At 42.3% G+C, this 12544-nt stretch overlaps 1 protein-coding gene across 1 annotated transcript in view; it reads right to left on the bottom strand.

The window, feature by feature from the left end:
- Positions 1–12544, bottom strand: part of TSPAN32 (tetraspanin 32) — a 54702-nt gene that overhangs the window by 23791 nt on the left and 18367 nt on the right. Inside the window, exons 3-4 of the mRNA XM_040328476.1 lie at positions 10364–10461; positions 5014–5088 (exon numbers count right to left, since the gene is read on the bottom strand). Of these exons, the coding sequence (XP_040184410.1) occupies positions 5014–5088; positions 10364–10461 (173 nt within the window). The remainder of the gene's footprint in view (positions 1–5013; positions 5089–10363; positions 10462–12544) is intronic.

Raw genomic sequence — 12544 nt, 5'->3', positions numbered from 1 at the left:
TAAATTAATACATAAATCACAACACCTTTATTATCTCAAAGAAAACAAACCAGCTACCCTATTAGGTCGAACCTTACGCTCACTGCAAAAACCTATGACATCTGTGCGACTCAAACTAAACCGTGATTCATACACAAGTAACCCTGTAAAAAATGTACACACATTCCGCTTAAATCTTGCCAAGTTATATTTGCCCAATCATAATTTTGACCATGCTGCTGCTGATTCCCCTTTTTCACAAATTACCCTTCCAACACTCTCACAAATCCACCATGAACTACTCGAGTGTCCCATCTCTGCAACAGAAGTCATTGTGGCTATTAAGGCTTTAAAACGTAATAAACACCCCGGCCCAGATGGATTTTCTGCTTCCTACAAGAAAACGAGGCCTTTAATACGCTCTTTTCCTTCAGAATCCTTAATGGCCATAATTTCCATGCTTCCCAAATCTAAAACGGATACAACCTTCTGGACAAATTACCATCCTATTTCGCTTCTTAACCACTACAGACCCGCGCTATAGCCGAATGACGGCTTCAGCGCGGATCTGAATATCCAACAGGCCGTCAATTGACGGCCGCCCCTTTGGGCGTTCCCCGCGCACGCTCCAGAGCGCGCTGCGGGGAAACTCTGTGTTGGCCGTGTCACTTGGACACAGCCAATCACAGATCGCCGCGAACGGCCAATCAGAGTGGCCGTTTGCGATGCGATCTGTGCGGCCAATGAGAGATGATCTCATATGTAAACATATGAGATCATCTCTCATTGCCGGCTCACACAGAGACAGCGTCCTGTCTCTGCAGAGGAGACCGATCTGTGTCTCTTGTACATAGGGACACAGATCGGTCACCTCCCCCAGTCACCCCCCTTCCCCCACAGTTAGAACACTAAGCAGTATACACATTTAACCCCTTCCTCACCCCCTAGTGTTAACCCCTTCAATGCCAGTCACATTTATACAGTAATTAGTGCATATTTATAGCACTGATCGCAGTATAAATGTGAATGGCGCCAAAAATGTTTCAAAAGTGTCCGATGTGTCCGCCATAACGTCGCAGTCCCAATAAAAATCGCAGATCGCCGCCATTTCTAGTAAAAAAAATAATAATAATTCTGTCCCCTATATTGTAGGCGCTATAACTTTTGCTCAAACCAGACGCTTATTGCGATTTTTTTTTTTTTTACCAAAAATATGTAGAAGAATATTTATCGCCCTAAACTGAGAAAAAAAAAGTGTTTTTTTTTTTAAAATTGGGATATTTATTATAGCAACAAGTAAAAAATATTGTATTTTTTTTCAAAATTGTCACTCTTTTTTGTTTATAGCGCAAAAAATAAAAACCGCACAGGCGATCAAATACCACCAAAAGAAAGCTCTACTTGTGGGAAAAAAAGGACGTCAATTTTGTTTGGGAGCCATGTCGCACGACCGCGCAATTGTCAGTTAAAGCAACGCAGTGCCGGAAGCTGAAATTTCACCTGGGCAGGAGGGGGGTATATGTGCCCAGTAAGCAAGTGGTTAATATTGACATTAAACTCTTGGCTTGAATCAAGAAATAGGCAAACTTGTTTATCGAGATCAAATTGGGTTTATCCCCTCGAACCTAGCAAGTGATAATATTCGTAGGGATTCTTTACTCATCCATGTTGCTAAATCCAGACGTCTACCTGCATGTTTTTTATCGCTCGATATAAGAAAAGCATTCAACATTGTCTCATGGCCATACTTACAATATATTCTTCAAAAATGGGGGTTTGGACTTCCTCATACGACAAGGCGAATGCATTTATCAAATAAGCTGGTTTTAAATCAGACCCTTTCCCTACTGGAAGAGGCACCGTCAAGGATGTCCTCTCTCCCCCCTCCTATTTGCACTCTTCATTAAACCCTTGGCCCATTTAATTAGATCTGACCCAACTATAAAAGTTATTGAATTAGCTGGATGTCATCATAAAGTATGTATTTTTTACATATGACATCTTGCTCTTCTTGTCATCTCCCCATACATATCCAGCACCTAATCTCCTCTCTGTCCCAAACAGTTTTGCACACATTTTGGGCTTAACAGTTAACTATGATGAATAATCGACTGCACTCAACATTTCCTTGTCCCCTTCAGACTTGTCAAAGATTCACTTCTCTTTTTCGATATTTGCAAATCAAATTTTTTTCCAACCTTATCTCAATTTCAACTCCCAACTATCCAAGATGTCGCATATTGAACTTATATGTATTTATCACCCTTTAGCTAGTACTAACACTGGTCCTTAATCGCTCATTTGATGCTACTGAATTGTCTAGCATATGTTCTGCCATAGGCTTGCGCACAGGGTGTGCTGAGTGTGCCTGGGCACACCCTAATCACTCCATGTACATTAGCATTATCACTCTGTGTGCCGCTGGGAAGGTGGAAAGGATCTCCCTCTTACCGGCTCTGCCAAAAGACTTCTTTCACTGTGCCGGTAGGGAGATCAATGTGCTGGCCGGGGTCATATACAGTGCCTTAAAGTATTCGGCCCCCTTGAACTTTGCGACCTTTTGCCACATTTCAGGCTTCAAACATAAAGATATAAAACTGTAATTTTTTTTTGAAGAATCAACAACAAGTGGGACACAATCATGAAGTGGAACAAGATTTATTGGATATTTAAAACTTTTTTAACAAATAAAAAACTGAAAAATTGGGCGTGCAAAATTATTCAGCCCCCTTTACTTTCAGTGCAGCAAACTCTCTCCAGAAGTTCAGTGAGGATCTCTGAATGATCCAATGTTGACCTAAATGACTAATGATGATAAATAGAATCCACCTGTGTGTAATCAAGTCTCCGTATAAATGCACCTGCACTGTGATAGTCTCAGAGGTCCGTTTAAAGCGCAGAGAGCATCATGAAGAACAAGGAACACACCAGGCAGGTCCGAGATACTGTTGTGGAGAAGTTTAAAGCCGGATTTGGATACAAAAAGATTTCCCAAGCTTTAAACATCCCAAGGAGCACTGTGCAAGCGATAATATTGAAATGGAATTGGGCGTGCAAAATTATTCAGCCCCCTTAAGTTAATACTTTGTAGCGCCACACACAGTTCAAGTACAATTGTAAGAACTTGTATTGTAATAAAGGCAAAAACAGTTCACAACAATTTTTCAGTTTTTTATTTGTTAAAAAAGTTTGAAATATTCAATACATTTCGTTCCACTTCATGGATTGTGTCCCACTTGTTGTTGATTCTTCAAAAAAAATTACAGTTTTATATCTTTATGTTTGAAGCCTGAAATGTGGCAAAAGGTCGCAAAGTTCAAGGGGGCCGAATACTTTCGCAAGGCACTGTATATGTAGACATGCACACATGTGTGTTTGAGCTTCAAGGGGCACACCCTAATGCAATGGGCTGCGCACACCTATGTGTTCTGCTACTAAGTTTGCTTCATCTAATGTTGTTGCTGTGAAACTAACTTTAAGGTGCTAACCCATTGGTATTTGGTCCCCACTAGTATATCGAAATATACTTATTTTAAGGCTTCAGAAAGACTGTCAAATTTTATCGGCATTATGGAGTGCCAGCAGGTCATCATGATTCTAAATACTTCTGCCCCTGTCCCTGAAATGCATTGGATGTACTTGATGCTCTGTACCAATAATCATTTCAAAAAGACCTCTGAGCAATATGAACTTTTGTACTGGGTGTTCCTTAATACTCCCCCCACAGAAAATTTGCAATAATGTAGAATGATCTGAAACAGCAGTTCTGGCTGAGAAGGCAATATTTTACCCCCACGAGGAGACCTTCTCTGTGCATAGACTCCCTATGATCCTAAATCTAACCTTCCAAATTATATATATATATATATATATATATATATATATATATATATATATATATATAAAATCTTATTCAAACTATATATTGAGGATCTATGTATGCTTTCATTCTCATACTCTACTTAACCACTTGGCGCCTGCGCTATAGCCGAATGACGGCTACAGCGCAGACCCCAAATGCAGGGAGGACGTCAATAGATGTCCTCCCCTTCACGCTGTGATCATCCGAGTCACTGAGACGGTCCCGGCCCCTTACCACGTGACCAGTTGTCAGCCAATGACAGCTGATAACGTGATATAAACAAAAGCCGGTAATCGGTTTTTTTTCTCCTCGTGCTGACAGCGTGAGGGAAAAAAAAAATCAGATCACCGGCTTATTTGTAAGGGTCATCGGTCCCAAAGAGGAAAAGGCAATTCTTCCCTTATGTGTGCCCACCAGTACCACCTGCCATTGCCACCTGCAAGTGCCCACCAGTGCCACCTATCAATGCCCACGAGTGCCACCTATCAATGCCCACCAGTGGTGCCAATCAGTGCCTCATTAGTGCCACCTAGCAGTTCTGCCTATCAGAGTAACTTATCAGTGCCCATCACTGTCACCCATCAGTGCCCATCACTGCCACCTATCAGTGCCAATCACTGCCAGATATCAGTGCCACCTATCAATGCCACCTATTAGTGCCCATTTCTCAGTGCCCACCAGTGCCACCTATCAACGCCCTTCAGTGCCACCCACCAGTGCCGCCTATCAGTGCCCACCAGTGCCGCCTCATCAGTGCCCTCCAGTGCAGCCCATCGGTGCCCGTCAGTGCAGCCCATCAGTTCTCATCAGTGCAGCCTCATCAGCGTACATCAATGAAGGAGAAAAATTACCCGTTTGCAAAATTTTATAACAAAATATAAAAATATATATTTTTTAAAAAATTCTGTATTTAATTTTTTGTTTAACAAAAAATAAAAACTGGTGATCAAATACCACCAAAAGAAAGCTCTATTTGTGGGGAAAAAATATATAAAAAATTCATTTGGGTTCAGTGTTGTATGACCGCGCAATTGTCATTCAAAGTGCATCAGCGCTGAAAGCTGAAAATTGGTCTGGGCAGGAGGGGGGTTTAAGTGCCCAGTAAGCAAGTGGTTAAATTCCATATATAGTGAAAGATCACGACTATGATATGAACAGAATGATCAAATTACCAGATTTTTGCACTCTTGGGTCCAGGTTAATCCAGCCATTAATATACAGAACAGGAAGCCAAACCCAATGAATGCCTGCAGAAAACAAAAACAACAACAACAAAAAAAACATTAATTAAAATAAAATTCAATTTTTTTTCAATTAGTATTTTCCAAGACACCAGAAAATTGTATGGTATGTACTGGTGACACCTGCTGGCTATTCTGGATAGTTTAGCCACTTGTTATGGAACAAGAAAAGCACAAATTATTTGCATAGTGCATTTATTTTAAAGATATTCATTTAAATACTTAAGTGTCAGAAATAAGGTTGCTAAGCTACCATGGGAAATAATTATGAAGTTGATTGGCTGCTTCAGTGGAAAATCTGTCACATATTTAAAACAAATTTGTGCACTAAAGTCTTTTTTGCTTCAATTCCTCCAGAATCTGGATATTCCTTTCTTCCAAAAAAAATTTGAGTTTTGGAAACATCATCCTGACCAGCACTAATGTCATTGAAGCATTTGTGATTTTCAATGCTGAACATTGAAAGGGCGAACAAACTTTAATCATTTCTATGGAGCGTTACCACCTTCCTGCACACATTTGCTGTGCTGTAGAAGAAGAATTTTGCCTAAAATCCTCATCTGCATATGCTGACATTAGTCCTTTACCACCTGGTACAGATTCATACTAAACCTACCACACATCTAGATGGCAAATGCTACTGAACAACCAATAAATGTGCTAAAATAATGGCACATTAATATATCTGAATTCAACTGTTTCACTTAAATGTGCCCTCAAAGTATATTTAAAGCCCAAACCTTTTTTTTTTTTCATTTTGGATAGAATAGGAAATATTGAAACCTCCATTTATTATTATTTTTTGCTACCTGTGTCTAATTTCTAATTGTGAAGAACACACTTTACTATCTCTCCTGGAAGCACAACAGGAAGTAAGAAAGTCAAGAACGCGGTGACATACAACGCGTACGACGAGCCGAGATCAATGAAGTTCAATAGGCAGTTCGGCCTTTCTGCTTGATTCTGAGCATGCGCTGTTTTTTTTTGGCGTCGTAATTGCATACAGACGACCGCGATTCCTGACAGGAATTTTACCTGTCACGAAAATTGAGATCCTGCTCTCAATCTTTTCTTGGCAGGAATTCTCACAGAAATAGTGTGATGGAGCATACATAGTCGGAATTTCTGACAAAAAGCTCACATCACACTTTTCTTGTCGGGAAAACTGATTGCATGTACGAGGCATTAGGTTTTTGATCTTTTGTACAGAACAGCAATGTACGGTACCAGTAGAGGGCAGCACAGCTTTACAGATGTTACCCTTATAGTGAGTCATAATTCTGCAACACACTAAAAAAACTAAAAGGGCTTAGCTATAAAGGCCAACAATGGTTAGTTTGGCCATTTGTGCCTTTTGGCTTTTTTTGCAATACAAACTATGTAACAAACCAACTTATGTGAGTCGTAAAATAATTTGTGCTAAAAAATTTGTTTAAATCCACTAATGCGTTTTTTTCTTTATAGTACCACTTGAAAATAACAAATGCAATCAAAATAATATAATATGACACTCTTGGTAGTTGAATAGTAGATTTTTATAGAGGTCTACAGATTTGAGCAAAAGAGGTGAGAGTATGTCGAGGGAGAGAGAAAAATGTAGATTATGTAGCCCAGGACACACAAAATACCACCTAGAGAAAAAGCGGAGAGGAATTAATTTCCTTCCAGTTGGAGGAAACTGAGTCCAGGAAATGTGTTTTTATAGCAAGCATTAAGTTAAAGCGGAACTAAACCCTCCTATCCCTTTCACCCAAGGAAGCTGCCATCTTAGCCTCTGTTTAACCACTTCAGCCCCGGACCATTTGGCTGGCCACTTTTTGAGATTCGGCACTGCGTCGCTTTAACTGACATTTGCGCGGCTCCCAAACAAAATTGGCATCCTTTTTTTCCCACAAATAGAGCTTTCTTTTAGTGGTATTTGATCACCTCTACGGTTTTTATTTTTGTGCTATAAATAAAAATAGAGCGACAATTTTGAAAAAAAAAAGGAATATTATTTACTTTTTTTCTATAATAAATATCCCCCAAAAATATAAAAAAAAACGAATTTATTTCTCAGTTTAGGCCGATACGTATTCTTCTACATATTTTTGGTAAAAAAAAAAAAAGTTATAGTGTCTACAATATAGGAAATAGTTTTATGACATTTTTACTAGTAATGGCGGCGATCTGCAATTTTTATCGGTACTAAGATCTTATGGCGGACACATCTGACACCTTTGACACATTTTTGGGACCATTGCCATTTTACAGCGATCAGTGCTATAAAAATGCATTGATTATTGTAAAAATGTCACTGGCAGGGAAGGGGTTAACACTAGGAGGCGATCAAGGGGTTAATTATGTTCCCTAAAGTGTGTTCTAACTAAAGGGGTATGGGACTGACTAGGGGAAATGACAGATCACTGTTCATACTTTGTATGAACATACGATCAGTAATTTCTCCCCCTGAAAGAATCGGGAGCTGTGTGTTTACACACACAGCTCCTGGTTCTCGCTCTATCACGAGCGATCGCGAGTGCCCGGCGGTGATCACGCCCTCCGGGCAATCGAATCGGCCACAGAGCAACATCACATTATATTATGTGATTTTGCGCAGCCGAGCTAACCTGCCGCAGTAAAACTGCGGTGGGCGGTCGGCAAGCGGTTAATCTATAATTGTTAGGGCCCTTTCACACAGAGCGGATCCGTATTGATCCACCCTGTGTGTGTCCGTCGGCTCAGCAGGGATCATCCGTAAATCCCTGCTGAGCTTTTGGCGGATAGGGCGGTCCCCGCACACTGTGCAGAGACCGCCCTGTCTTTCCTCCGCTCTCCCCTATGGGGAATCGGATGAATACGGACCGTGTGTCCATATTCATCCGATCCGTTCCGCCGGACGGAAGAAAAATAGGGTTTTCTTCCGTCCGCAAAAGCGGATCTTTGCGGACGCGGATGTTTGCGGACGTTAGCGGATGCATCATCCGCTAACGTCTGCAATCCCATAGGGATACATTACAAGTCCGTTTACGGACTTGTAAAAAACGGACCGTTTGTCCGTACATGTGAAAGGGCCCTAATGGTGTTGCACACGTAATCAGTTTTGACACCAGCCATTTGATGGTTTGACAATTTGGTTGACAGCACAAGCAAATGTGACAGTTAGCATACCCAGCATGCCAGGAATGTAACTGTTTTCTAAAACTGTTAGGCTGGAATCACACCTATGCATTTTTAATGCTTTTTTGCATTTTTCAGATTTGCACTACAGTCCATTTAACCACTTAAGGACCGCCGCACGACTATTTAGGTCGACAGAATGGCATGGCTGGGCACATGGATGTACAGGTACGTTCCCTTTAAGATGCCCAGCTGTGGGTCGCGAGCGCCTCTGTGACCGAGCCCACGGGACCCGATCACTGCCGGTGTCCCGCGATCGGGTCACAGAGAGGAAGAACGGGGAGAGGTGAGTATAAACAAACCTTCCCCGTCAGTGATTGTCTGTTCCTTGTGTTAGGGAACGGCGATCAGTGACGTCACACGCACGGCCACACCCCCACACAGTAAGAACACTCCCTTAGAACACACTTAACCCCTACAGCTCCCCCTCCTGGTTAACCCCTTCACTGCCAGTGTCATTATCACAGTAAACAATGCATTTTTATAGCACTTTTCGCTGTGAAAATGAAAATGGTCCCAAAAATGTGTCAAAAGTGTCCGATGTGTCCACCATAATGTCGCAGTCACGAAAAAAAACTGATCACCGCCATTAGTAGTAAAAAAAAAATTATTAATAAAAATGCAATAAAACTATCCCCTATTTTGTAAACGCTATAAAGTTTGCGCAAACCAGTCAATAAACGCTTATTGCGATTTTTTTTACCAAATATGTAGAAGAATACGTATCGGCCTAAACTGAGGAAAAAAACTTTTTTTTATATATATATATTTTTTGAGGATATTTATTATAGCAAAAAGTAAAAAATATTGGATTTTTTTTAAATTGTCGCTCTATTTTTGTTTATAGTGCAAAAAATAAAAACCGCAGAGGTGATCAAATACCACCCAAAATAAAGCTCTATTTGTGGGAAAAAATAGGACGTCAATTTTGTTTGGGAGCCACGTCGCACGACCGCGCAATTGTCAGTTAAAGTGACGCAGTGCCGAATCGCAAAAAGTGGCCAGGTCCTTTACCTGCATATTGGTCCGGGTCTTAAGTGGTTAACATGGTTGCCTATGGATCACGTTCTGTAGTGCAAATCTGCAAAATGTAAAAAGCACTAAAAATGCACAGATGTGAATGCAGCCTTAGGCCCCTTTCACACCAATCGGGTCCGCCTGTCCGTTTTTCAGGCAGACCTGATAATTCTCTATGGGACAGCAGATGTCAGCAGACCTGTCACCCGCTGGCATCTGAAATAAGATGGATTGGGATACATTCGCCATCCGTCCGGTGACAGATGACAATCAGATGGAAAACAGACATGCAGTCCATTTCCATCTGACTGCCCCATAGTGAGCAGCAGTGCCCGTGTCTGCTCTGCATCAGCGGAGCATTCACAGACCTGTCATCCACCTGCTCAGCGGGGGGTCAGCGGAGCAGGCGGATCCACTTGGACAGATTCCATTCCCATGTGAAAAGGGCCTTAAAGCGGTGTTTCACCCTAAAAACAAATTTCTAGCATGCCATCAAGCATACTAGCGCGAGCTACAGTATGCCTTTCTTTTATTTTTTGGCGCCGTACTTACAGTTTACTGCCGTAGTGAAGTTTCAGACTCCCCGCGGGGAATGGGCGTTCCTATGCAGAGGGAAGATGATTGACAGCCGGCTATGGCACGCCACGCTTCCCGAAGATAGCCGAAATAGGACTTGCCTCTTCACGGCGCTATACGGCGCCTGCGCACAGACATCGGAGCTGACTGCGCAGGCGCCGTGAAGAGGCGAGTCCTATTTCGGCTATCTTCGGGAAGCGTGACGCGCCTTAGCCGGCCGTCAATCATCTTCCCTCTGCATAGGAACTCCCATTCCCAGCGGGGAGTCTGAAACTTCACTACGGCAGTAAACTGTAAGTACGGCGCCAAAAAATAAAATAAGGGCGTACTGTAGATCGCGCTAGTATGCTTGATGGCATGCTAGAAAAAAAAAAAAAGTTTTTTTAGGGTGAACCCCCGCTTTAAATCGATGGGTTTAGTTCCGCCAAATGGTCTCTTTTTTTCAAACCTGTACAATTAATGATTTTATTTATTTTCTTAGTTCTTATACTAATTCATCTTTTCCATACACATTCCTCTATCTACTTACAGTTGCCATGAGGGTTTGAGATTCCCGCTGAACAGAGGCGGCGCTGACCAGGGCTGTGAGAAGGAGCAATATACAGACACTGCAGCCATAGAGGATCACTGGAGAGAGAAGAGGCGTTTAAATAGAGAAAGTAGTTCTGATTTTAATAAGTACATTTTGGTATACATCTTTTCATTGTTAGGATGATACCAATTTGGTATCACTGTACTAAATGATAACCTGTATTGAGAAACATTATTTGTGAAAATAAACCTAAACCCTAACTGGAAAATACATGGTTTACTAAAGCAATGTGTATCATAAATAATGGTGATTATTAGAATACTAATTCAACCTTTTCTAATCCTGCAGCTCCTTTCACCCCTTCCCAGGGCTGGACTGAAACCAAAATTTGGCCCTGGACTTCATCCAGATCGGCCCACGTTAAGTTTGCAAACAAGCACAACAACAGTATATAAACTATACGCAATTGTGCAAAAAAAACATGAGTAGCATAACATAAGGAGTCCTCACTCACCTCTTTTATAATTTCACTTATTCTCCTCTGTATTTTTCTCATCCTTCTCACATCACTGCATGAAGTGGAGGGCGAGCTGCGCAGCCATTACTTTGACAGGCTGTCACTGAAACCAGCCCACTGAGCCATCAGCCCACCGGTAAACTCCCTGTAGTCCCTATGGCCAGTACATGCCTGACCCTTCCTGTCTATGTGCTCTCACTCCACAGTTGGCTGAACTTCATTTCTCTAGATCAGCTTCCTGATAATGATAATGCTTGGAATCTCTACTAGGGGGGCACATGTGACAATGCAGTTGGGAGACAGTTGCCATCCATAACAGGAAGTGCAGGCCTTCATATCAGGTTTACCAAATACAAAAACGCACGCGGAAATATCAATGACCGCCAGGTACGGAAAACCCGGCACATCACGGTAAATGGCCGCTGATAGTAGCCGTTTACCACGTGATCGCTCTGTCAAATCACGGAGCGATCACAACAACAAACCACAACAACTGGGATGAGCAGGCACAGAAACCAAGTGACAAACAGTGGGGTGTTTATTGGTGCTATATACAAAGTCTTATTTACAGGTGCTGTACAGTGTGCATAAAAGATAAACAAAAAAAAATAGTTAAACAAAAACCTAGCCGTGTCTCGGCTCTTACTATACAATATTACAAACCCTCGCTATCAGGCTGAACAAGCCTAGAGCTTGTCAGCTTCCACATCAATACAGCTTAAAGTGGAGGTTCACCCAAAAAAAACAATTTTTAACATTAGATTGAGGCTAATTTTACTAAGCAGAATCGGGCGTTTTTTTTTTAAAAGAATGCAGTACTTACCGTTTTAGAGATCGATGTTCTCCCGCTGCTTCCGGGTATGGGCTGCGGGACTGGGCATTCCTATTTGATTGACAGCCTTCCGACGGTCGCATACAGCGCGTCACGAGTTCCCAAAAGTAGCCGAACGTCGGTGCGCAGGCGCCGTATAGAGCTGCAACGACGTTTGGCTTCTTTCGGCAACTGGTGACGCGCTGTATGCGATCGTCGGAAGGCTGTCAATCAAATAGGAACGCCCAGTCCCGAAGACCATACTCGGAAGCAGCGAAGGACATCTATCTCTAAAACGGTAAGTACTGCATTCATTTAAAAAAAAAACACCCGATTCTGCTTAGTAAAATTAGCCTCAATCTAATGTTAACATTTTTTTTTCGGGTGAACTCCCGCTTTAACAGTTGTTTTTACCAACCTCCTTGCTCTCACAGACCAACACTATCTGTGTTTCTCAGGACAGAGCAAAGGCTGTCTGCTCAGGTAAGCTTAAATGGACCTGGGAGGGAGTAACACCTGCACTGGATCAGAGCTCCCTGAAAGTGTAAGAGAGGAGCCTGGGAGAAGTATAAACCCCGAACAGGATTTTCCCAGGCTCTCTCTGGGACACTCTGCTACAATATATATTTAGATGTATGTGTGTGCAGGGCCGGCGCTAGCAATAGGCAGATCAGGCGGCTGCCTAGAGCGCCAGATTAGGGGGAGCGCCAAAATCCGGATCCCCAGCCACTCGGGAATCAGATTATTAAAATCCCACCAGGACCGGCGGTTGCGCCTGTGAATACAGACGGACCGCTCTATCCCCAGCCTGCAGTAGCGGCACGGCGGCGGCAGTGAGAACATGATCTGA

The sequence above is a fragment of the Rana temporaria genome, chromosome 11 (genome assembly GCF_905171775.1).
Source record: "Rana temporaria chromosome 11, aRanTem1.1, whole genome shotgun sequence".
Lineage (NCBI taxonomy): Eukaryota > Metazoa > Chordata > Amphibia > Anura > Ranidae > Rana > Rana temporaria.
Note: the sequence above shows the minus strand (reverse complement) of the source record. Positions and strands in the feature narration are given on the sequence as shown.